Genomic DNA, 27,426 nt, shown 5'->3' on the forward strand with positions numbered 1-27,426 from the left:
CAATTCCAATGCCTTTTGGGTCACCACATGCCCTTCATGGGGATGGATAAAACAAACAAGCAATTCTTTTAAACAGTAGCTAGTACAAACCAAAGGTCGATAGAAATCCAGTTGCATAGATGACGTAAACAAATACATGTCTGAAGTATGAAAAAATGAGAAAAAAAAGTTGTTTTCCTGGAGCTTCTCTATGTAAACTAAATGAAAACCCTATGCCGTTTATATTGTTCACCGTGCGATCACCCTACTAACGTTGAAATCCTATGTCTGATCGAAATTATGAGACAAATACAAATAACAGTACCTATTGCACAAAATCTGAGCTGTATAACATAGCAGTACACTTGTATTGAACTCATAAAGCAAATTTAAGCTCTCGGTGAACCGAGGCGGGACTCACGTGTCAAAGGTTCGGCTTCTCATTTTTCGGCCATTTGGTGGTAGTATTTATATACCAATATTTTCTTGTTGCAATCCGCTTTATTGTTGAAGAAACCAAACTGAGATAGGACTGACGGTGCATTGTTATGTTTGAAAAAAAAAAACGAATTAATCAATATATAGTTTGTCCACACAAAGATAATCGAGGAATTATCTGAAATGCTTGACCAGCTTACTGGAGAAATTGCCCAGTTGAAACATAAAATCACCAACAAGATTTAGAAGGAGGACTGGGCCAAAGTTTTGAGACATCAACCTTCATCTTGAAATTCACACCCATGAAATTAATGATCGAAAAATTCCGAAATTTAAACGAGACACAATTGATTACACAGTGGGAGACGTGTACAGCTGGGCAGAGGTATACACCAGAAAAGGACAGAATAGACCTACACCACGACATTCTGAAGTGGAAACTTAATTCTTCGAGGGAGATGATGTGTATACAACTAAACAAAGTAGCTATACATGGAGTAATACAGGTTACAATTAGAAGGTTTCGATTCCTAGCACAACACCACAAGATACACCTGAAGTGTCTTGTTTAGAGGCCAGCCTGGCTGCAAATGAAAGACCATAAGAGGCTGTGGACAAAAAGATCTTGGCATACAGACCAGTAGCCAGAAGAAAATTTGAAGAAGATTAATCTAGTAATCAACATCTCTAAACAACAACTAACTGCTGTACAAATTGATACTCTACAAAAATGCACTTCCTTTGTACCAACCTATCCGTCAAAGGAGATGGAAGTGGAAGTAAACATTTACAAATTCATGCGAACATTTAAGATTTCAACATTGTTTCACCAACATTGTAGGAGAACAACCCAAGAGTGAGAAGGGTACTCTAAAAAACCTCAGACCAAAGAGTACATTCATTGATCTAGTGAGCCACAAAGTATGGACTCTTTCGAATTTGTAGTTTGAAGTGGCCCAAAAATGAGAAGCAGAACCTTTGACACAAATGAGTCTTGGTTCACCGAGAGGGTAAGTTTGCTTTATGAGTTTGATGCAAGTGTATTGCTTTGTTATATTACACTTTGTGCACTCAGTACTGTAATTTGTATTTGTCTGATTTCCAAGCAGACATATGATTTCAAAGTTAGTAGGGTGAGCGATATGCGCAGCATTGCATGTTACGATACGGTTAAACATAACACACCAACATTTCTGGCTTCTCATTTAGTTTCCATAGAGAAGCATCAGGAAAATAATTTTTTTACATTTTTTTAACATGTTTCTTTATAGTTCAGACATTTGTTTATAGAAATTTACTGCACGTCGTCTATGAAACTGGAATTTATACAAGTCGAAAGAGTGACGCATACGAAATTCGGGCATTTGACAGTTTGGACTTCTGTTTGTAGCTCTGGGTTTTTGGTCCCTCAGGACACATTAGACATTCTTTTGGCGCAACCATCTGCATAACCACTTGGTTTTGACACATTTGAAGTGGTTCTTTGATTGTTTGAGAAAACGCTCATTACTGCATTTCACGTTAGCCACGAGTGATCGATCGATGTCTACTAGTATATATTAAAAAAAAACAAAAAAAAAACTTCGTACTTGTATAGCGCACTACTCACCCGTTAGGGTCTCAAGGCGCTGCATACCGCTGTGGAACCCCTCCTGGCTTTTAGACATCTGAGTCACTTCTGTTTAGAGAATAAGTAGCACAATCAAATTCATGATTTATTATATGATTCAGGTATGCTTGTACTCTTCATGTGTAAGAATTAGAATGAGATAGAGTGTTCGGGTAGTCCTTCCTTGATCCACGTATGACAGGTGTTACACCAACAGTTTTATGGGCATGTACTACATCATGAAGAAAAGTTGTTGTTTACTGTAATACATGATGGTAATATTTGCTTTCTATTGACCTTTTGCTTGTACTAGTGATGGTTTAAAGATTTGTTTGCTTTTTATTTTTTAGCTAATCCATCCCAGAGGAAGGGTATGTGGTGGCCCAAAATGCATTGCAATTGATCTTTAATGGAGTTCATTTACTATACTTTTAATCATGTAAAATAAAAAAAAGTTTGAAACTTACTGGAGATTTATGATTTTCATTGGATTGATGTCACTGTTCCTTTAAGAAATTAATGACGCCAGGAGAAACTTCAAGGTTAACCAGTATATGATTTCATAACAAGCCTACCTTATGGACGAATCCCCTCTGGGGGAGACACTGTAATGCAGCGAGGAGACACTGCTCCCGGTTAGGAGCATTGCATTTTTTCAAACAGTGGTAAACAACAACATCCACACAAGATGCTCACCAATAATCACAGGCTATGAACTTTAAGAAAATGCTATAGACACATATCCACCAAGGAGGAGCAGAGATGTCTGAGGATGGCTGACTTACACATATATAATGGAAGGGTAGCGATCCTGTCAGATTCACTGAGGCGAAGCTGGTATTATGGGGAGGAGCTGAGTATTCATGTCACATATACATAACGAATAAGCATTTTTCTCAGCAGACATCATTTAATAAATATTTTCTGGTTGCAATGTATCCACTTTATTGTTGAAGAAACCTAAAGTATATAATCGTTTTATTTTCTAGTAGATCGCTCACGCATTTGTTGATAATGTTCTTTCCTTTGCTTTCTTTCCTCTTCGATCTACTTTCTCAGCTTCTTCCAGTCCCTTAGGACTCCTTTTTGATTTCATCTCTCACTCCCCTCCGAGTACCTATCTCCCCTTTGTCCTTATTCTCTGTCTACTCATGCCTTCTCCTCTGCATCCTTCTCCAGTTCCTCTCTTCCAGTGTCACTTAGCTCACCTTTCCATCTTTCTACTCTCTTATTTTTCACGTTCCCACCTACTGTGTTTTCACCTCCCCGATTCCAGCATCCATTGCATAAATGTGTTTCCCTTTTATCTTTCCCACAACAATGTATATTTGTCCCCTACATTATTATTTTCTCATCCTTTCCTATGCCTTTCTGTGTGTGTATCTCTCCTTACTTGCATTTACACATTCTTTTGGCTTGTTTAAGGAATGAGTAACCGCCAGAATTCGGCCCATATGTTGAATGAGTCGTCTAGCCGCAGCCATGCCCTGCTGACCGTTTGCATCCGTAGTGAGGCTGTGAGTATCCCACGTGTAGGCTTTCTTGACTATGGCTGGCTGTATTCCTGCTGTAGGGGTGTCTGCTCTAAGACTGTGAGTATCCCAGGTCTAAGAATGTATTGAGTGAGTTTGGGACCACACCAGCTCCAATACTAGATGTGAGTGGGACATGGTGTATCCCATACCCTACTCCAGACACAGAAGTGTCTGCAGAGGTTGTGACCATCCTTGGTGGAGGAATGTGTGTAGTAAGGCTGCGAGTGAATCAGTTGCATGAATTTCTGCAGTGTAGACTGTCTGCATCCCAGATGTTGAAATGTGTACACTAAGGGGCTGTGACTTCACCAAGCTCCTGGGTGTCTCCAGTGTGGCCATGAGTATCGAAGAAGTAGGAATGTGAGCAATAGGCTCTGAGTATCTCAGGATTAAGGATGTCTGCAAGGCTGCAAGCATATCTGCTGCATGCATGTCTGCATTGAGGCGATTAGAATTCCAGCCATTGGAATATCTTTGTTAAGGGCAAGAGGGTTCCATTTGTTGGACTGTTTGTATTGATGCTTTCTATATCCTTGGGGATAAAGTTCTGCAATAGGTTACAGAGTATTTCAGATGTATAAATAGCCTAGTTCCATTGTGTTCCCTATTCATCCAGTTTTGAAACATAGCAAAGACTTGAAGCTGCCCTGTTAGGTTTTTGGTGTGACGCCCTTTTCTTTTAAACCATGTTTATTGTATTTTTTTTCATGTAGTAAAACATACACATGCTGTGAATAATGGAGATTAATAAACATTGTAAATAATTTTCTCAGCTACTAGGAATCTACTCGGACATCCCCATCTAATCTAGTCAGGAGTCTGACCTCTTATAGCGAGGGATCTCAATACACGTGTCTGGTTGGGGAAAAAACAAAAGATTAAAAAAAAACAGTTATAAAAAAACTCTAATGGGTCTTTTCACAAAGATAAGTGTACATTTGTAGATCTCCGCAGATGTAGATCTATACCTACACCTAAGTGTAAATCTCCTCCTGGATGAAATTCGCCATTTCCATGCAGAGGTTTCCACCTAGCTGTTGACTTACGATTCTTCACTTCCTCAGATGAGGGTGTGTTGCATTTTGGATTACTAATTTATGTGCTCCAAAATGGTTTCATGAATAAACTCCTTCATTTAAGTTATTTTTTAATACTATTTTAAATTAAAAATATATGTCAGTATTTTAGTATATGTGTGTCAACTATAATTTATGTTTTTAATAAAATATTATATAACTTAGCTCCCAGATTGTGACATATTCAGCACAAAAATACTAGGGGTGTTGGAGAGAAAATTTAAATCTAATTTAATTTAAATAAGAATATAATTCAAATAAAAATACAAAATAGAAATTAAAATGTAATATTATGTTATGATTTTGTTCAGACTCGTTCACCACTATTGCTTTGTTAGTCCTTGGTGAATACGAGTTGGGGAAATGTGTTTTAATATTTTTAGTTGAAGATAAATATTTGATATTTTTTAGTAATTTAAAATTACTTTTCTTAAAATTCCTTATTACTTTCTTTAGGGTGAGTTCTTCTCCAGTAGTGGAGAGTTCCACAAACATTTGAAAAATTACTAATAATAACTGGTTGGTCATAAATTTGATCGCAGGGCTCTCCAGACACTCATTTGAAGGGGTGGAGACAGAAAGGATTTTCAAAGCCAACTTGTAGCTGCACATATATGGAGCGAAGCACAGAGGTGTAAGGCAAACATAGTCACATGTTGCCTAGGGAAGAAAGAGAGATACAAAGTACAGGATTCTGTTATTGCATAACAAAACACTCAAAATAAGAATCAAGGAGAATCACATATGTATATATAAGCATTGCATTACTTCTATGTGTGCAAGCTTCATTCTCTTCCTGTATGTGCTTCTCACCCTGGTGCAGCAAGACCCCCTGAACAGCTCCTGCTTCATTACCAAACATGGCAAGCTGTGCTTCGTGGACTTGGCCGGCAGTGAGAAGGTGAAGCACACTGGTTCCACCGGAGAACTCATGGTGGAAGCCAACAGCATCAACCGCAGCCTGCTGGCATTAGGTAGGCATCTGATGGCCTCCTGGAATTAGACAGAAGTCTAGGGGACTTTGGCCAACAGCACATAGCACAGCCCCAGCTATTAGATAGGTACATTTTGTACAGACATGAGATAAGTACTGGTTGCTCCTCATTAATTTCATCAACAACAGCCAGGCGTCATTAGTTCCGTCTGCCCTTCTGGCTGCTCATTGCTACCAAAACGAGCCTGTGTGCATATCTGCACAGGTAGTGCTAAAGCACCCTGCAAGGCCCAGGCACAAACCCTCTTTCCTGACAGATAGTACAAAAAGGAGACCAAGAAATCCAGACATGCCCACCGGTTGGTATGCCTTGAGCGTTACTCTGCCATCCTGGGCACTCACTGTTTCCAAGAGAGCCTACTGGCAGATCCATATAGACACAGCTGAGGCGACCCCCGTATTCGTTGCTCATTTTGGGGTACTTTCTTTTTCAGTTATTAAACCTTGGACATACATTATATGTAGGTTCTGCATGTCCTTCCCCCAGTGCCCACCACCAACTCTGGCCTCTTAAAGGTTGGTGTATTGGGTACTGGTGCAATGCACAAGCAGGGCAGGAAGTAGGCTAAATGTGTCGCTGTTAAGCTGTTTACCCACTTCAACACTTGTTCATGAACCATACATGCTGACACAGCTCAATGGGCATTTTGCATTAGAAAGTTGCCACCAGGGCCTCTTTCACCTCGCACACATGCACACATGTAATTGGTACCTGTTTGTTTCCATAGGTCTTTATGCACTCCCAATGACCTCCATCCCAGCACTGCCATCACTCTTTCAGGCCATCCATAGCTCATTGTTGCCTTCCAGTCCACCCTGACAACCTTCTATTCTCTCTAAATTATGTCTAACCCAACCAGTGACATTCCTTTGCCCTTCTCACTTGTGAACACTTTACTTCTCCTCCATCCGTTAGACTCTACGTATCTGTTATCCTCTTTTATGTTGATGGTGACGACCTGCGCTCATAGCAAGTCTGCATCACCTTCAGCTCAGCTCACTTCCAGTGTAACTCAGTGTTCCATGTTGTGTTTCTTCCCACAGGTCACTGCATCTCTCTACTGGTTGACTCAAAGAAGAAATCCAACCACATTCCCTACAGGGACAGCAACCTCACCCGGCTCTTGGCCGATTCCTTGGGGGGATCTGGAGTCACCTTAATGGTAATAGCCAATTGCATTCTTTAGCCAACACTGGAATAGGCTTCTCGTAGCATTATCCACACTAGAGGCCTTGACAGTAAATATGTGCTATGTGATGAATCTTGGAATACGAAAGGGGAAATTTTTATTACTAAAGCATTCGTTTTACTGCAGTCATCTCTGAATGAAAGGATGAGTACATACAGCCTTGGGTACAGTCTACTCTGCCTCATGGAGGTATCCTTGGTTGAACCCAATCTCGGAGTCTAATACTTACATTTATTCTTGAAGGAGCTGCAAATATTGAGAAAAACAGAAGTTAGGTTTGTCTCTGTTATGGGGTTCAAGCGTTCCACAGATGCTTTATGGGACGAAACCATGTTATACTTGGTATACTTGTCCCCTAACCCTAACATTTTCCCAAAATACACAACTCTGTTTACCTCTTTGCTTGAATAAAATGCTGGAATTGCCATTCTTGGACTTCTTTTCCTCGCTTAAGGGGGTTATTAATGGTGGCCCAGCCTTCTGGGAACTGGTAGTGACATGATCCTGTAGAAATATAGTCCTTGTAGAAAGCATTAGCAGAGTTGTCCTGTTAATGGTTTAATCTTGTCTGTTGTGGTGTTTGCTTTGTTTTATGTAGGTAGCTGGTCCTTTGTGCACTATTAGTGGCCTGGACCTTGTGTGGGGTAGTGGTAGCGTGGTTCTGTGTGGCTTGCTTGTGGCTTCATCCTGCGTGGGGAACTGCTGGCTTGGTCCTGCATGGACCAGCTCTTGTCCCTCCAAGGCAGGGTCACTGGAATTATGTGATTGTACGGCTGCAGCAATTTTCGTATAGTTATAGATTGGCCGCATTTGCCATAAAATCCATTGTCTGCTGCATAATCCGAAGATTTTAAAAATAAAATATTTGTTTCTAGCTCAAAAGGTTCAAACGTTACTAACAATGCAGCAACACGTGTCGCTGTGCAGTGGAAGGCCCTTTGCACAGCTAAAGCGGTCACCTTTCTGTTTCTTATTGCTATATTTGAGTGTTAAACTGGTAATGAGGTGCAAACAATGCCCATACAGTGTTACCAATTTTACCCCGACGAAATAATGAAGTCAAATTATTATTGAAATGTGATGCATTGACTGCATAATTTGGCTTTTCTTGCCGCTTTATGCACTCAACCCTACCGCATAATTTGGCCCTCTCCTGACACGTAAATCCAGTGGTACTGCTTAAAGGGTACCATTAGCATTGCTTAATCTGAGCAAGTGGTTAGCTGATTGACAAAGCTACTCTAATGTTAATAGGTGGATGAAGTGGTTTGGCAGAGAGGAGCTCAACTGGGAACGGACTCAACAAGTCAGCCTCACTATCAATTCCATTGTTTATTCGGTAACTACCCAAAATTTCACACTTGACTTCCAGCTCCGTCTACTCTCTACATAAACACACCTTCTCGGTTGCAAAATATCTCCCCTATAATTAACACACAACACAGACACAATGAAATATAAATCTGTATGTTGAGAAAGGAGGATATCACATTAACCCTTATCTGGTGTAAGCGTCTAGTGGTCTGAAATTTGTATGGTTGAGGTAGCATATTTTTAGCATTGGTCACTGGTGGTGTGGTGCTGTGTGAGATTCTTGTAACCTTTTCCTTGCTGGATCAGTGGTAGTCTGATCTGGTAGATGCAATGGCGGTCATGCATTTATTGTGGCTTAGGTCAAGCAAGGAACCTGTATGAATCCACTCTGGCAGATCCTGTGTGGTTCGTCAATGGCCTGTTCCTCTGTAGACTGGACCCATTTGTATCAAAATCCCCTCAAGGAATCTGCATAAAATATCCTGAAAAGCCCTTTGCGAAACCCAGTGCTGAATGGCGTGCGTGTCTGGTGCTAACCTGTACTGGAGAGGGCAAAGATGTGCCTGAGTGCACAGTGCATGTGTAGGATCTAAGGGGGTCATTATGAACACGGCGGAACACTGACCGCCAGCGACCGCGGAACACCGCCGGCCACATTATGAACTTTTCTTTGAGCCTGCGGGCAGAAACAAGGTTTCCGCCCGCCGGCTGACAGAAAGGCTCGGCCGGGACATTGACGGCGGCTCCACATGGAGCCGCCGTCAATGCCGCTGTGCGGCAGGTGCAGTTGCACCCGTTACGCAGATCACTGCCTGATTTCCTGCGCGACGGGGCTCTGCATCGGGGTCCCTGCACTGCCTATGCAAAGTGCATGCAAAGTGCATGGGCAGTGCAGGGGCACCCCCTCGGCAGCCTTTTCCTGGTGGGATATCCCACCCTGGAAAAGCTGGCGGAAAATGAAACATTATCCCCAGGGTAGCGCCGCTACCCTGGCGGATGGTGTTTCATACCACCGCCAGGTTGTCTGACAGCGGGAGCCTGACAGTGGGTGACGGCTGGCGCTGGCGGCCGTCACCATCTCCATTATATGGTGGTTTGGCCCGCCATGCTGACTGGCGGCTTCAGCCGCCACTGCCGGCATGGCGGGCCGAACCACCATGTTCCACATGAGGGCCTAAGTGTCTTTAGAGAGTTACACATTTATCATCCCTATACATGAATAGAACTCATAAATGCCTGGTTTACCTGATCCGTGCACCCTGTGTTACCTAAAATTGGAGATTCTTATAGCCTGTCATACTTCGATACAATTTGCGGAAAACATTTTGCTGGCTTCAGTGAGAAAAACAGTGCAAACAGCTCTCAATAAGTAACGCCATGAGCATCAGGATGGTTAGTCACAGAAATAGATCACACGCATTCAGGTAAACATTAATTCTTACTTGCACAACTGGCTCTATGATGTAAGCGGAGGAGAAAATTGTGTAATTTCCTGTGGGGAAATTATGTGAAATGCCAGCAAATTACATCAAATTGTGTGTTATTATGCGAAATGCTGGTCCAACACCTCGAACCCAGAATGGAATTAAGGAGGCAAACAAAATCGCATGTGATGCAAACAGCTTCTGCTTGTGTTCGGTTTGTGCTTTTTGTTCCTGTGCACCCACGAGGGGGCTCTAACCCAACTAAAATCTTGCTCGTGTGGCATGGCGTAATTACCTGTAACAATCGTAACATGAAATGCCAGAAATCACGCAACGAAATTTCACCCGGGCTTAGTACGACCCCTCATTCCTGTTTTGAATTGAGACAGCACATCACCATTATATCCTTTACTTACTGCCTCTGCTACCCAAAAAGACTTCCAAAGCGGGTGGGGGTGGAAGCAGTAGTTGGGGACTCGATCACCTAGCTCTAATGGTGAGAAAGGTCAGAGGTGAGGCTAGTGACAGAATCCTGTGCAGTAGAATCAAAGGCTGACCATTCTATGAGGGCAAATCGAAAAAATTGAATTGTGGCATAATTGGAAGTGTGCGCCCCCTTAGAAAAGAAAGGAGCAGGAGTCCCAACTGATCCCTTCTCACTCACAGAGTGACAGCCTCAAGATGGGGACATGCCGCCTCCCTACTGCCTGACAGGACGCTATAAAATCCAGTTTACAGGTGACTTCTCATCTTCAGCACTGTCTAACAATTCAGTGATGGCCTCTTCTAATCATAGGTCACATTTCAAAGATTTAACAAACGGACATGGGTGTTCATTTATATTGCAAAGTCTGCCACTGGCACACCACCTTCGGCCCATTTATAGTGCTTCACCGGCTCAGTGGGTTTATTGTAGGGGGTTTGTCATCGGGCTTGAGATTAGTAAACTTGTGGAAAGGCCTTCGGGCATATTTAGGAGCCCCTGGCGCCATTCCCACGCTACATTAGTGTAATTTTTTTAATGCTAATGTGGCATTAGAAGGCCAAAAACGAATTGCCATATTTACAAAGTGGCTCAATGAATGCATTGCGCCACTTTGTAACCTTTTGTGCTACATTATGCCTGTTCTAGGCATAATGTATGCAAAGGGGCTGCTTCCCCATTAGGAGGGGGGGACAAAAAATGGCGCAAGGACTTCTACGAGATTTCCTTGCGCCATTTTTTTGGCACTTTTAACGCCTTCTCAGAGCTGGCGTTAAAAGGATGCTTCCATTGGTTACAGTGGGCCTCTAGGTGCTTTGCAGGATTAGCGTCAGAATGTTTTACACTTATCCCGCAAAGCACCGGACTAGCGTACAAAAAATATGACGCTAGTTCCCTAACTACCGCCATGGTGTGCTGTATTTTAAATACGGCACACACATGGTGGCGTTAGGGGCGTGCTAAGAGGTGCAAAAAAAGTGGCGCTGCAGTATGTGCAGCACCATTTTCCTTAAATATGCCCCTTTATATTTGTAGGTATTTTGCTGTAGTACATAAACTGCTGTGAGTTTAAATGGTTTGTTTATGGCAGTGAAATTGAGGATCTGTTGCAGTATACTTGTGGCACTACTTTATGCATGTAGTGATTTTGTTGCAGTGTGCTTGTGGACTTGATGAATTCTTGTAATGTACAAGCTGAAGTGTACATGTGGGACTTGTTGTAGACTTGTAGTGCATTCAAGAGTTCCTCTACTGTTTTTTTTGCAACAGGTTTATCATTTTAGGGTTGTACACGAATTCACTGAATTTAAAGCCAGTCTCATATTTTCTTTATTTTGGTGGCATGTACTGATTCCTTATGGGCTTACAGTTGGTTTATGGCTGCGTTAAGGATAAAAAAAATTATTGTAACTGGTTTGTTACTGCTGATTTGCAGGGTTTTTGTGACTCTGGCCTGTTGTTGACTTGACACCTGCGTCAGGATTCCACTTACCACTTTGGAAATGGTTCACTAAGCCTGCAGCTGCTTGCCCTCCCCACCCTATCTCACTAATTTCCTCTTTTATTGTTTGCTATGAAGCTGGACCAATTTGAAAGACATTAGGATCTGATTAAGATGTTGGCGGTAATGGTCCGCCGCTGGTTTTTTGTCAAATTGCCCACCCAATTTTGATGTTGGCGGGACCATAGGCGAAAGACAGCCCAAGTCCCGCTGACTCCGCCAGGAATCTCCAGCCTCGTCAACAGTGACATTGGAAATAGGGGCTGGCAGTGGGACTCCAGCCACTCTTCCTGCTGAGCAGATTACGATGTGACTTCCCATCAAGCCAACTGTAGCAGTGTTACCACCACACCTGAGTTGGCGGGAAAGGACCCCAAAACGTACCTTTTTCAACATTTCCTCTTCCGTTTTTGAACTGGACACAACTGGACATCACTTGCTGTTGCTGCTGCCACTGGACCACGGCGGACATACGACCCCGCCATCACCGGACTTGAAGGTAGCGATTCTGCATTACTAGTGTACATTGTGTGGTCACTGCACATGGGCTCGGGACCACTGCAGTCATATACATGTCACAGTATTTTTTTAAAAATGCCTGTGACTTGCATATGTCGAACAAACATCTGTGTCAGATATTGGTGGGGACACACTGGTAGAAGACACATATTGATCACATACACAGTTGTTATTTTGGTGTTAGTATTAAATGCTAAATAAATGCTGGCGCCACAATAACTATGACATCACACTTGGCAACTATGGTCCTGTGTGCACATTGCATGGGGACAAGTACCTGTGATGTTGTTCTTCCAGCAGTGTATGTGAGGCAGTACGTGTATGTGTGTGTGAATGGATTGGCTGGTTGAGGTTGAGGGAGCTGGAGTGGGTGATGTGGTTGTGTCAGTATGTGTGCCACGTCCCTGTGTGACTGATGTCTGCTGTTTATGTTGGGTTGTGTGTTGTGTTGCTGTGTGCAACATTGAGGTGTGTGTTGTATGCTGGTCTTTGTCTTGATGTGTGCAATTGTGCTGTTGTGTGCATGCGTTTGTGTAGCTGAGTGTGTCATTGTGTTGGTTGTTGTGGTTGTGTTGTATTTGGCCATAGTATTAATTGTGTGTGTATGTTGTATCATGGATGTATGGCAAAGTGTGGTTTCTGCCTGTACATGTTGTGTTGTGGTGGAATGGTAGTGTGTTGTGCAGGTGGACAAATATGTCTAAGGTACAGTATGTGTGTCACTTACCTCGATTCAATACAATGTACAATGTACAATGGCAACCATGACGGTCTCTCGCCCTCAGCAATCCGCTGCTTAAACATCGCCTGCAGAACTGTAACATCTGAATATGGTCTGCAGGAGCCCGTCAGCCTGATGGCTGTGAAGAGCACTCCGTTGTGGCAGTTCAAATACAATACATCTAAATACAGGAGGCAGAATACCATCAGCTTGATGATGTACTAGGGAACGCTGCTGCAGAGGTATGGCGGTTTTACCGTCATGATCTAAATCAGGCCCTAAATTTCCATACCCCTGATATCTTGCCACTGTGGGCCGTGACAAGAATCTAGGCCTGTCATCACACAGAAGCATCTGTAATGTATCTCTTGCAGGGTCTCTTGTGCTATTTCCTCTCGAGCTGACTCCCCATCTCCAGTCACCCCAACCTGTAGAGACCCCATTTCCTTGGGTGTGTTCAACATCACAACACTTATGAGAAGTGAAGAGATCTTGGTTTAAAACATCCAAAAGCATTGATGAGAAAGTGAGGAGAAAAGCAAGTGAGGAATGATACAGGAGTTTGGCTCTTCCCTCGAGGAGGAGCAGGAACAGTAAGTGTAGACTGGTGAGGAGACAGCGTGGAAGGGGGGAATGCCATGAGGAGGCAGGACCAATAATGAGAGGAAGCCCCTCAGGACCTCTCAGAGGCTGTTCACTGTCCCACCCTGGTACATCCTGGCTTGTCCCTCGAGGAGCCACACACTTATCTGGATCAATAATTCATCTCTTTTGTGTGGAACAAGTCTCAGTCGGCATCAGACATGTCTCGTGCCCAGATGATACACATTAGGACCCTCGCAAAGATGACTAATGGGACACAAAGGAGGCTGTGCGTGTACAAGACGGCTGCACTGACTGTTCCAATGTCACACTGTGAATGCTGCAGCATTGCACCATGACAACCCAATCCTGAACCTACACTGTGGCCTCACTAACACTGCACCGTGCAGCTACACTGACATATCGAGCCCTACACTAAGACAGCACCAGCCTTGCACTGTGAGAGCTTCACACCTGCACATTGACTGACACAATACTGGCCCATGACAGCCAAAACCTAAACCTAAACCTGCGCCATGACATCTGAGTTCCTGTGCAGTGACCTCCCTGATACTAGATAAAGATAGCTCCATCTCTACACTGTGATCATCTTAACCCTACACAGTCACAGGCACAACAATGTACCATGACAAAGAAAACCCTACTTTGTGCCTTGACCTTCTCATACTGCCGACCTCCCTAAAACTACATATGGACAACCGCAAAGGTGAACCTGACAGACACCCTTCTTGTTCAGGTCAGGCAGCCAGGATCTACACTTGTGCTAAATGTGCAGGCTCCTGGCAGCCTCAGCTGAATTTTGCCAGGCTGAGGATTTGACAGCCCTGTGGGCGTGGCCTCCTTGGACTGGCAAAAGTGCCTTGAGGCCCTCCCCTCTATAACAGGAGGGCGTGTCACTGATTGTCTCGGACCTGGGCACTTTAATTTCAAGTCGTAAAGTACCCAGAGCTGAGTGTCAAACAGTGACACTTTGTCACAGAGTGGGGTGGGGTCAGCAGTCTTGCTGACCCTATCCTACTCTGTGACAAGTGAGGGACCAGGGGCGTAACAGAGGCCCCTGCAGCACTCGCTGTGCAGCAGGCCCAAGGCTTACCCATACTGCAGGGGGCCTCCTCAGCCCCTACTGGTGTGAGTTTGGGGGCTCCCTTCAGCATATCTTGCAGTGGGGACCCCTCACGTTTTGCTACACCACTATGAAAGACTGCTGCCTTCTCTCATTGGCTGACATAAAGTCAGCCAGTGGGAGAACAGCAAAGGCTCCTCTGCTATGGTGGAGGAGCATTGCCCTCCCAGCAGCAGCAGCAACAATGTTTATTATTGTTTTTATTTTTCAAAGGGAGGGGCAATGGGGGTTGACGAGCACGGAGGAGGAGTGGTGTGCACTTCTCTCAGTGCCCATGTGTGTTTGGTCGGCTGTCTCAGGACGGCCGGCCCGGCACTGTCAGAGTGTTATCCACCAACTTTGATGCCAACTTCACTCACACAAGACGATGTTGGCCATCTCATAGTGCTGTCTGTCTCTGGGATGGCACTACACCACTCTTGACTGAGGTTGCATTCAATGCTACTTATTCCTTCCAATTCAGGCAATCCATCTGATACTGAGACTGTCCCTCTGCCTCATTCTAGGGACCAGTTTATAAAAAATACCTTTGGCACTGAGTAATTAACAGTGATAAAATTACCCAACAATACGAGGATGGCAACTGGTATGATGATCTCCAGAATTCTAGTGGTCTGGACAATTCACTGGACACTATCTTGTTCTCTCCTTTAGTCCCTACTACTGAGGAGAGTTTATAATTTGCTATCATGCTGAAGAGGGCTGCAGAGACCCTTGACCTCCAGTTTCCATGTCAAGAGGTTAAGACTGATGTATTAACTGAAGCCCTTCAATCTGGTCAAACTTGTTTGGAGCCTATACGTCTGTTATTGAGGTCCTGATAACCTTTTAGGGACCTGGACAAAGCTCTGTATGGGGCCTCTGGTCAACCTCCAGATTGCCCGTCGTTACCGCCCTGCCCCTGGAGACCTGGATTATTTCACTTAGCATCCTACTTCTGAATGTCTGGTGTTGCAGTCCTCCGCCACTAAAGTCAACCCAAATGCATTCCCAAACGCTTTTCCTAACAGGAAGTCAAAACTAATTGACACTTTTAGCAGCAGAGTTGTTGTAATCTTTACACATTCCCTACGCAGAGCGATTGCCACCAATTTGTCCATCCCTAGACACTCTTGGATGTGGACCACTGGTTTTTCGGCAGATGTCCAGTCCAGTTTGATATTATCTGCCGGGTCCTTTTTGGGGGAAAAGGCAGATTAAGACCTTAAACGTGACAGAAGGGCTATAATGTGCTCCCTGGGCCTCACTGCTGCTCATATCAGCCCTCACAGTTTTAGCTTCTTCTCAATAGTAAGAGTTTTAAACATCACCAGCTCAGCGACCTCCTCTGTTTTTTTGTGGCTGTGGTTCCCGCAAGCCACGAGAACAACATGGGCAGCATCCAGCCCAGTCTACCACTCCTCCAGATGCCACAGCCTCTGAACCTCTTTAGGTTGCCCTCAGTGACCATACAGCCCCCTGTCGGCAGCAGGATTTGGCACTTTCTGCCAGGGTGGCGTGCCATCGCCATGGACAAGTGAGTGTTGCAGATCATCCAGCAGGGTTACGCACTACCATTTCTGGAGGCCTCGCCACCTTTACCACCATCTCCAGAATGGCTGACGGAGAAACAGCTGTCCCTGTTACTACAGGAAGTGGAGGCTGTTTTGGCCAAAGGAGCCATAGAGAGGGTGCAAGTGCCAGAAGTAGGTCTTGGTTGCTATTTCTGCTACTTTCTGGTGATGAAGAAGAATGGAGGCCTTTGCCCAATTCTTGATCTTCTGCCTCTCAATGCCTTCCTGTGGAAGGTCAAATTCAGGATGCTCACCCTGGCCCAGATTTTGTCTGCCCCCAATCCTGGAGACTGGATGGTATCATTGGACCTGCAGGAGTCTTAGCTTATTTCTACATCCCTGTCCTGCCAACTCACAGATGCTACCTCAATCAATCAATCAATCAATCAATCAATTTGTTGAGCGTGCTACTCACCCGGAAGGGTCTCAAGGCGCTGGGGGGTACGGGGTAGGTGCTACTGCTCGAAGAGCCAGGTCTTGAGGTGCTTCCTGAAGGTCAGGCGGTCCTGGGTCTTACGTAGGTTGGCGGGGAGGGAGTTCCAGGTTTTGACGGTTGTGGTACAGTGAATGCGAGGGACTGTTGTGAGGGCCAGGTTGGCGGAGCGGAGCTGGCATGTCGGGTTGTGGAAGTTGAGTCGATTGTTGAGGTAGGCCGGTCTGGTGTCGTGGAGAGCTTTGTGAGCGTGGATTATAAGTTTGAAGACGATCCTTTTGTTGATGGGTAGCCAGTGGAGGACCCTGAGGTGGGCAGAGATGTGTTTGTGGTTAGGGACATTGAGGATGAGACGTGCTGAGGTGTTCTGGATGTGCTGGAGTTTTTTCTGGAGCTTGGCCGGTGTTCCCTCGTAGAGGGCGTTGCCGTAGTCCAGTCTGCTGCTAACGAGGGCGTGTGTGACCGTTCTTCTAGTTTCCACAGGAATCCACCTGAAGGTCTTGCGGAGCATTCAAAGGGTGTTGAAGCATGAGGATGAGATGGTGTTGACTTGCTGGGTCATGGAGAGTGAAGAGTCTAATATGAAGCCGAGGTTGCATGCGTGAGTGGTGGGTGTTGGGGCGGACTCCAGGGTGGACAGCCACCAAGAGTCGTCCCATGCTGACTTGTTGGGGCCAAAGATGATGATTTCATTTTTTTCTGAGTTCAGCTTGAGGTGGCTTGCTGTCATCCAGTTGGCGATAGCGAGGAGTCCGGTGTGGAGGTTGTTCTTGGCAGATGTGGGGTTCCTCATGAGGGAGAGGATGAGCTGAGTATCCTCTGCGTAGGATATGATGTTGAGGCCGTGGGATCGGATGATGTTGGCGAGCGGAGCCATGTAGAGAATGAAGAGGGTGGGGGTGAGTGAGGATCCCTGGGGGACTCCGCAGATAGTCTTGGTGTCCTTTGACTGGAACGGGGAGGCAAAATCTTTGTGTTCTCTTGGAGAGGAAGGAGGTGAGCTAGTCCAGGGCTCTGTGGTGAATTCCGGTGTCGAAGAGGCGGGTGCAAAGGGTTTGGTGACATACGGTGTTGAAGGCTGCGGAGAGGTCGAGGAGGATGAGGACAACGGTTTCACCTTTGTCGAGCCTGGTCCTGATGTCGTCGGTTCAGGCGATGAGGGCAGTCTCGGTGCTGTGGTTTTTGCGAAATCCAGACTGGGAGACGTCGAGTAGGCTGTTGTCTTCCAGGAAGCGGGAAAGTTTGTTGTTGACTATCTTCTCCATGACCTTCGCGGGGAAGGGGAGTAGGGAGATAGGTCGGTAGTTTTTTAGGTCTTCGGGTCGGCTTTGGGCTTTTTGAGCAAGGCTTTGACTTTGGCGTGCTTTCAACTTTCCGGGAAAATGGCGGTCTCGAAGGAGCTGTTGATGATGGTCCGGAACTGGGGAGCGATGATTTGGCTGGCCTTATTGAAGACGTGGTGAGGACAGGGGTCTGCGGGGGAGCCGGAGTGGATGGTGCTCATGGTTTTGGTGGTTTCCTCATCGTTGGTGGGGGTCCAGGCGCTCAGTCCATTGATGCAGCAGGATGCAATGGGGTCGACCATGTCAGTGGTGGTGGTGGTGGGGGACGGCGTTGCGAAGCTTCCATGTATGTCTGTGATCTTGCGGTGGAAGAAGATGGAGAGGGAGTCGCAGAGGTCTTGTGAGTGGGGAGGGTCGGTGGAGCAGGACTTGGGGTTGGTAAGTTCATTGATGATGTTGAATAGCTCCTTGCTGTTGTGTGCGTTTTTGTCAATCTGTTCTTTGTAGAAAGATCTTTTGGTGGTCCGGATGAGCTGGTGGTGTTTGCGCATGGCTGATTTGAGGGCAGTGAAGTTGCTCTCTGATTGTTCTTGGCGCCAGGTTTTCTCAGCTTTCCGGCATTCTCGTTTGGAGGCCTGAAGGTCTGCGGTGAACCAGGGAACTATCTTGTTGACGCAGGTGTTGCTGGTTTTCTTGAGTGGAGCAAGGGTGTTGGCGCAGTCGTCGAGTCATTGTTTGAAGTTGAAGGCAGCGGGGTTGGGGTCGTTAGTTTTGGGTGGAAGGGATTGGGCGAGGTTAGAAATCAGTTGTTCCTTGGAGATCTTGTTCCACTTGCGGTGAGGGATCGGATGCTGTTGGTGGTGGGTGGTGGGCTTCAGGAAGGAAAAATGAACGCAATGGTGGTCGGTCCAATGGAGTTCGGTGGTGTGAGTGAAGGTGAAGTGGCTGCTGGAGGAGAAGATGGCGTTGAGCGTGTGCCCGGCTGAGTGGGTGGGTGAGGTGACCAGTTGCTTGAGGCCGAGGTTTGCGAGGTTGTCCAGTAGGGCAGCGCAGTTGCAGTCGCTGGTGTTCTCCAGCTGGAAATTTAGGTCACTGAGGAGCAGGTAGCCCAAGGAGGCGAGGACATGGGATCTGATTGTGTCGGCGATGGCGTCGCAGAATTGGGGGCAGGGGCCTGGTGGTCTGTAGACGGGGGTTCCTCGCAGGGTGGTGTTGGCGTAGATGTGTATCTGAAAGTGCAGGTGTTCTGCGGCATTAAGGGCGTCGTTGGAGTCGGTGGAGATCCTGATGGAGCTTCTGTGGACTTAAGCGATTCCTCCTCCTGGTTTGTTGATACGGTCTCTCCAGGTGATCTTGTATCCCTCAGGGATGGCTATGGTGATGTCTGGTTCTGATGAGAGGTTCATCCATGTTTCGGTGAGAAAGGCGATGTCAGGGGAGGCTTACATGAGTAGGTCCCAGAGCTCGATGGCGTGCTTGTAAACGGTTTGGTTGTTGAGGAGGATGCAGCTGAGATGGTTGGGGTGTCCGGCGTTGTTGTGGTGCTTGGTGGCTTGATTGCAAGTGAAATGGCATGAGCGGCAGGCAAAGGGTCCGTGGGTGTGCCTAGGGGCGGCCGAGAGTGTCTGGAGCTCTGCGGTGGTGGGGTGTCTGGAGGTTCTGGGAGGTGCGAGGGGCAGGGGGACAGGAGCTGGGTGCTGTCCAGGCACGGACGGGTGCAGATGGGCTTGCCTCTGGCATGCCTCCGGCGCGCCAGCGGTGCACCCCCTGCGCGAGGCCACCATTAAGAAGGGGAGGTGGGAGGGGGTGGCGAATAAGGGTGCAAGGGGGGCGGGCCGCAGGGGAGACAGCGGCGGGAACGGGGAAACCAGGCAGAACAAGCAAAGCAGAAACAGGCAGAAAAAGGCAGAGACAGCAAAAAAGGCAAAAGCAGAAAAACGGCACACAGGCACAGAAAACAGAAGCAAGACAAACACACAAGATAACAAGACCAACACACAATACTTACGTCTACCACTAGACACTAGGGATGAGGTGCAGGCGGGTGCCTGCGGGTGGTGGAGGGCTTCGAACTCGCAGCAGCAGCGATGGCGGGGTTAGGAGCACTGGTGGAGCTGCTCGGCGCGCAGAGTGGTTCCTAGCCTTAATTCAGGTCAGGGGTCACTCTGGGCATTGCGCAGCGGCCGCCATTAAGAAATGGAGGTGGGAGGGAGGAACAGCTGGGAAGCTGGAGGGGGTGGCGGATGGGGGCATGAGGGGGGCGGGCCCGCAGGGGACGCAGCGGCGGGAATGGGGAAACCAGTCAGAACAAGCAAAGCAGAAACGGGCAGAAAAAGGCAGAGTCAGCAAAAAAGGCAAAAGCAGAAAAACGGCACACAGGCACAGAAAACAGAAGCAAGACAAACACACAAGATAACAAGACCAACACGCTATACTTATGTCTACCACTAGACACCAGGGATGAGACGCAGATGGGTGTCTGCGGGTGGTGGAGTGCTTTAAACTTGCGGCAGCAGCGAGGGCGGGGTTAGGAGCACGAGGGCAGTCTGGTGGAGCTGCTCGGCACGCAGAGTGGTTCCTGGCCTTAAGTCAGGTCAGGGGTCACTACCTGTGGTTCACGGTAGGCCAGGAGCATTTCTGTTCACTGTGCTCCCCTTTTGCCTCACCAGTGCTCGTCGGAATTGCATGTGGTCATAGCTCATCTTTGGAGGTCAGGGGTTCCAGTCTTTTCCTACCTTGACAACTGACTGCTGAAAGTGGCCTCAACTCAGGCAGTCATCACCCACCTACAGACTACGGTCAACCTTCTGACATTGTTGGGGTTCACTATAAACATGCTGAGGTCGCACCTGACTCCTTCACAGATGCTCATTTTTATCTGAGCCACTACAGTTGTGTGCCTGTTCCCTGGAGCGGAGAGTCCAGGATATTCACTCAGGCTATGATCCAGATGCTTCAGTCTCTATCCTGTATCTCAGTGATGATGACTCTGAGGCTGCTGCCACTGACCGCCTCCTGTATCCAGCTGGCCAAGAACACCAGGTGGAATATTTGGGCTCTGCACTGGGATCTGAAGTTCCCATGAGCACAGCATCAAAGGGTTCTCTCTGATATGGTCTAGATTTTGAAGAAAACTGCAAAAGATCTGCAGTGATGGTCAGTGACAGGCCACTCTCCCTACCTCACCCACCAATGCATCACTTTGGTTGGGGCGGCCAATTGGGAGAGGTAGATTTCAGAGGCCTGTTGGAGCTGCAAGCCATTCATTTGGCATTGAAAGACTTCCTACTGTCAGAAGGAGACTGGTTCTGGTGTTCACATACAAGACAACTTCCATGTGGATCTGCAACAAGCAGAGCAGGGGGAGTTGTGGACCCTAGTGCGCCAGGGAATTTTCCTGATGGTGCAGCACCTGGTGGGTTCTTTGAACACCAGGGAGGATAAACTCAGCTGCTGGTGCGCTGAGGATCACAAATGGTGGTTACACCCAGAGGTAGGGCAAGGTGTCTTCCGCAAATGGCACTGAAGTTTCAAATGAAGCTCTCACTCAGAGACGCATCCCGCATAGAGTGGGTCTATGGGCTCCTGTATGCCTTTCGACCAATACCGCTCCTTCCATGCATTCTCAAGATCAGTTATGAACAGTCCAAGACTAGTGGTTCCAGATTGGGCACAGAGAGTGTGGTACCTGAACTCCTGGGCATGAGCATCTGTCCTATCAGGCTGCCCCTTCTGTGGGGTCTTGTGTTGCAGTAGTAAGTAAATGTCCTGCATCCAAAGATTTGAGTGCTTTTGACCTTCCTCCCGAGGTAGTGGATGTTATTCTGGCAGTCAGACTATGGGCCTCATTCTGACCCTGGCGGGGTCATAGGGGGGCCTGATTTGTGCCCCCCTACATGCCACTATGCCCAATGACCATGCCCAGGGGACAGAAGTCCCCTGGGCATGGCCATTGGGCAAGGGGGCATGACTCCTGTCTTTGCTAAGACAGGAGTCATGTCAATGGGGGTTGGGAGTAAAAATAAAATGGCGCAAATCGGGTTGCGGCGCAAATTTTGCCTCAGCCTGACTTGCCCCATTTTTTGGCGCCCAAGCTCCATTTTCCCCTACGCCGGCGCTGCCTGGTGTACGTCATTTTTTTTAACGCACACCAGACAGCGCCGGCGGCTAACGCCGGCTAACGTCATTGTTTAAATACGGCGCCCGCATGGCGCTTCAGAATGGCGTTAGCCGGCGCTAATTTTTTTGACGCAAAACTGCATTAGCGCAGTTTTGCGTCAAAAAGTATAAATATGGCCCATAGGGTGATGACAACAATTGAAGATATAAAAAGCCTGGTGTGCATTGTTTAACATTCATGATTGTAAGAAGGGGAATCAAATAACCTTTCGTAGAATTTTTATAACATTTACAAAATAATTTAAAATGGATTAATGATTGAACTGAATGGTGGTCAAAAGGGCAATGTGAGGCAATGTCCAGGAATGTCCTGGGATTGGAAATCCTACCAGAAAGTGAACTGTGCCTAACCTAAAACATGTTAACAAATATCTGTGGTATGGATTTTTGACATAAGATTAATGTTGTTTGAAGCTATTTATGACAGATGTTCTCTGAAGAACGGCTTCATACATTCTGTGTTATCTCTTTCTTCTTTGCACAATATACATAAAAGTGACTTTATTGCATTTATATATACGTTGATAATTATTTGAGGATCATAAAATAATTAATATCTACCAATTTAGATACATATGTATGCAACATAACTAAAGGAAGGTATATTACAAGCATTAACCAGTCTCATGAAGTCTAGGATCACTATCCGATTAAAAGTTGTTTCCATCTTAGCCCGAAAAGAGATCCATAGCAACAAGGGTCAAAGTTTTATGTAATCATCGAAGAAGCTCACCTGTAGTCCTGCATGAGAAGCATATGTGGATCTACTTGGAGGCACAGAAAATAACATTTTAATAAAATCAAACTCTACAATCTGAGGCCCATATTTATACTTTTTTGACGCAAAACTACGCCAATGCAGTTTTGCGTCAAAAATATTACCGATGGCTAATGCCATTTATTTGCGCTGTGCGGGCATCAAATTTATAGTTTGACGCACGGCGGTGCAAACCACAGGTGTGAGTCATTTTCTCTGATGCACACCACAGCGTCACGTCGTAAAGGAAAACGACATTAACGCGGCGGAAATGACTGTGAGCCGTTTTACGACACCGCAACCTGGATATGCAGCTTTTTTTACGCAATTGCATCAAAAAGCGCTGCAAACACTGCAAAATGTGCATAGGAGTGCCACAATGGATCCCAGATGCTTGCACAGACCCCAGGAAGATGACAACAGATCAGGAACCAGCCAGGAGGACCAACACAAAACTCAGGACAGGGAGAAGAAGAAAAGAAAGTGTCGCTTCAGTCCAGAGGAGCAGGAAATTCTGGTGAAAGAGGTGACGGAACACCAGCACCAACTGTTTGTCACCTCAAACAGAAAGGCAATATGGCAACAAATTGTTGTCAAGATTAACAGTGTGGCAGAAGTATGCAGAACAGTCATCGAGTGCAAGAAACACTGGCATGTCTACAAGCGCAGGACCAAGGAAAAGATGGACAGGAACAGGAAGGCAGCAGTGCAGACTGGAGGTGGGAGTCCAGCACACCCGGAGGCCCTGGACCACATGGAGGAGATGGTCGTAGCCGTCATCCCTGAGGAGACTGTCACAGGGATTCAAGGATAGGACAGCGCAGACTACCAGGAGACAACACACATGCAGGGTAAGTCGCATGGGGAATTAAAATGCACTAATGTTAACTACCAGCGAGGGGGGGAATACCTACTACACAATGCATGTAAGTCATGATATTCAGGGAGTGGCATGGGTAAAGGGGCACGGCACGGGGGCATGGCCCATTCAGAGGAAGCCTTGGGCACACCACTTCACAACACCAACAACCTTTGCATGGGGGTATGCTGCCATGCCAAGGATGTTGCAAAGTTAAAGACAGGCCAGGAGGGAAGGGCACAACGTCAAACTGGGATCCCGTCACACGTTAGCCACTATACTCCCTACATTAACTAGGGCCCAATTAACCACCTCTGGCCCTACCTACAAGTGGAATGTAACATTGACAACAGTTGCCACTACCACCTACGCTGTGTGTGCTGGTCAAGTAGCTAATGGCAGGAACGTCCCCATGGATCTAAAACACCCAAATTAGAGGGTTTAGGATGACAACGTTAACAATCCCCTGAAACAAGACAAATGTTCCAGTCCTGCCAAATGTGAATGTCCATAGTTGCCGCAAACATCAGCCAATGTCATCAACATTAGGAGGTACACAGCACTAATGTCATACCCATGCTGCATATGTCAGGGCCCAGCCTGTGCCTGGGTCACAATGCAACATCCCAAAAGTCATACTGCTCAGACAACAGCATTGAGGTGGAGGACACATGTAACTGGTCACCAAAATACACCTGCACAGTCAGAGGAGGAAATAAGACACTGCTAGGACTATCAGGGCAATCCAATGTACCACACATTCCCCAACATCAGCAGTACACATTACCAATGCTGACATCCATATTGTGCCATAACAATGCTATACATAGTATATGCTACATTTCAAATACATATAGGTGGATGTGAAAGATCAGAGACTGGGGCAGGTCCAGATTGTTAAGTGTGCTGCTAGTGCCATCAGAGCACCCACAGCCAGTGAAAGGCCTCACCATGAGAAAAGTAGACATAGGGTTGAGTATGACAAGAAGGTGGCAATTCACTATTTGGCCAGAACCAACACCTGGAGGATATGATGCTGACAAGTCCACAAACTGACCACAATACATGTGACATGCAGGTGGAGCATAGGCCTGGGAGAATGCCAATATGAAAGACAGGAACAATTAATAGGAACCAAGATCACAATGTGAAAATAATCACAAGGCAGGCATGTCACCTTACAAATGCCACAACACAGACACACTAATTGTACCATATTTAATTGCAGAGGACGATGGATCTCCTGCGGATATGCCTGTCCAGGACTACCCTGATGACATGGATGACGAGCTGACAAACTTCAGCCAGCAGACCCTCCAAGAGGTCCTTGAAACCCTCCAAACCACACCTTCAGTCACAAGGAGGAGCACAGAACTAGCAGCCATCGCAGAGGACCCACCCACAACCCCTATTGTACGACCTGCCAGCTCCAACACAGCTGAGGACTCTGACGACACTGGCACCAGCTTTGAGAGAACTGTAGTCGGAGTACAGCGGGAGCTGGCCAAGGAGGTGCAGGTGGGGATGCAAACTATGGCAGCCAGCCTAGAGGGGGTGCGTTCGTGCATGATGTCAACTGAAGAACAGGCAGCAGCTATGCAAGGGCGAACAACAATCTTGCAGGAACTTGAAAAAAGGCTGAAGGAAATCAGCACAGCCCTAATACAGTTGACCCAACACCTACAACAGCAATCCTATCAACGCGTGCACAAATGCAACATTGAACCCCTCATGGACGACCTGGCTGCCTACCACCGTGATGTGGCTGCTATTCTTAAGAACCAGCAGATCCTCCTTGCTGCAGTACTGCCCTTAAGACCCCCCCCCCCACCCCTAGTTAGCAGCTACCGGGATGTCTGACTCCACGTCTACACACACAGAGGTGTGTGTTGCCCCTTCACAACCACCACCAAGGGCAGAGGAGGCAACACACACATCAGAAGTTGAAGACCAGGAACAGATCACCTTCACATGTAAGAGTACCCAGTAGCACTAGTCCCTGCCACATGGCCACCTTTTACCAAGGTCCTGTGCTTTGTAACATGCCAGTCTTGCAACAACTGTACTCAAGCACTGTTCTGCAACCCACTGTTTATCTTGTCAGCCTGCCCTGTGATTGTCTCTCAATAACTCATTGGCAAATCCTGTCCGTCTGCACTGCCTGACACTTCACCCCAGCATGTCCAATGACATGTCCTTTTGCACTTGTGTAGGATCACAATGGAAGATGTCGCTATAATGGACTCACAATCATGAACAATGTACCTATAGCACTACAGCACTTTTTAATAAATAGCACTTACACAACCACTTTGTCTCTGTAATGTGACACATCTACCGTGCGGTAGATCAGTGAAGTTTGCCTCCTGTCATTTATTATAGATTGTCAATACAACTGTCATGAAATAATGTGGGCTGCTAACTATGCACAGTGGCCTGGATTGTACCATACTCTGCCCTTACTGAGGGTTATTTGTGAGGAAAATAGAAACTATACACCATAATGCTGTGTTGGACAGAATAACGCTTCCTCAAGGGATGTCAAAGCCAGAAAATAGTGCCTTCAAATTGTTGCTTCAATGCAAAACTAACGTATGTGACATTTGCCACACATTTAAGCTAACACACACCAAACTGCATGATTGGAGGTGTATGAGTTTACATCCAAATAAGTAACCATGCTGAACAGTGTAACAAATGATCTATGTGAGTTATGTACACTGTACTACAAGAGAGCATACTACCACTCACCGTATAAGGATTTCCTTGGACATCAGACTGCAGTCAGACTTAACACAGTGTCCCCAATACTAAATTTGGAAGCCCAGTATGTGACATTGAAAACATACATCATGAAATAACCACACTTTGGGATCCATAGTAACCTAGATTGGTGGTTGCAATGAATGGCCGAATCTTAGCTAAGTAGCTTTGGGGTAGCTGCCAATGTAACAGCTCAGTTGGGATATGGTTGCAGCATAGGACACAAATTCTAATACAAAAGAGACACTGTTCACTCATGCCAAGGCCCTGATCTACAAGCATTTGACACATACTGTAAAGGGTTACCTAGATATTTATTAGACAGTAAAAACAGAAGTGAAAACTAGGGGAAAGACCTTACCTAACCTAATCTACTCTAACTACTCATTACCCACAACTGTCCCTAACTAACCTAAGCTAAACTTACTTATTACATTTAACGAAACGATCTAAACATCAACCCCACCACCCCCCTTATAAGACGGGACACATGGAGGACAACAGATACTAACCTAAACAAATACTATCCTATACTAAACAAATATATATTTTTTTGTATTTGTATTATTATGTAATGTTTTTTTTTTTTTTTTTTTAAACACGACAACCCCAACATTGCCCACACACACACATAATAATAAACAGTAGAAATATTCAGAAACCCCCACCCCCCACCCACTACCAATAACTAAACTAACAGCCTATACTAACCTAACACTAAGCCCCTTAAAACCCACAAAGTGTAAGAACCAGGAAAGAGGAGGGAGGGGAGGGAATCATGTCCGTCTAGATGTCTACAGGTTGGCCCTCCTCAGGGTCTTCTTTATGGAACGCACCCGCCGGTTGACCTGTGCCACCTCCTGCTGCAGTCTGGTCATCTTACGTAGGACACAGTCCAAGTTCCTTTGCATCTGAGCAAAAGCAGCAGGGTCAATGGCTGCAGCAGGGGTGGTCTGGGTGCCAGCAGAGGAAGTATGGGCCTGTGTTGTAGCAATGGCTGTAGGCTGCCCTGCGGGTGGTGCTGTGACTGGTCCTGGAGCAGTTGCAGTTGATGGTCCCGCAAAGGTCCCAGCTGCTGTTGGTGCCACC

General features: G+C 46.4%; 1 protein-coding gene across 1 annotated transcript in view; it reads left to right on the forward strand.

Moving 5' to 3' along the window:
- Positions 1-27,426, forward strand: part of LOC138283644 (kinesin-like protein KIF12) — a 369,377-nt gene that overhangs the window by 311,223 nt on the left and 30,728 nt on the right. Inside the window, exons 8-10 of the mRNA XM_069221580.1 lie at positions 3,452-3,543; positions 5,461-5,611; positions 6,676-6,794. Of these exons, the coding sequence (XP_069077681.1) occupies positions 3,452-3,543; positions 5,461-5,611; positions 6,676-6,794 (362 nt within the window). The remainder of the gene's footprint in view (positions 1-3,451; positions 3,544-5,460; positions 5,612-6,675; positions 6,795-27,426) is intronic.

The sequence above is a fragment of the Pleurodeles waltl genome, chromosome 3_1 (assembly GCF_031143425.1).
Source record: "Pleurodeles waltl isolate 20211129_DDA chromosome 3_1, aPleWal1.hap1.20221129, whole genome shotgun sequence".
Lineage (NCBI taxonomy): Eukaryota > Metazoa > Chordata > Amphibia > Caudata > Salamandridae > Pleurodeles > Pleurodeles waltl.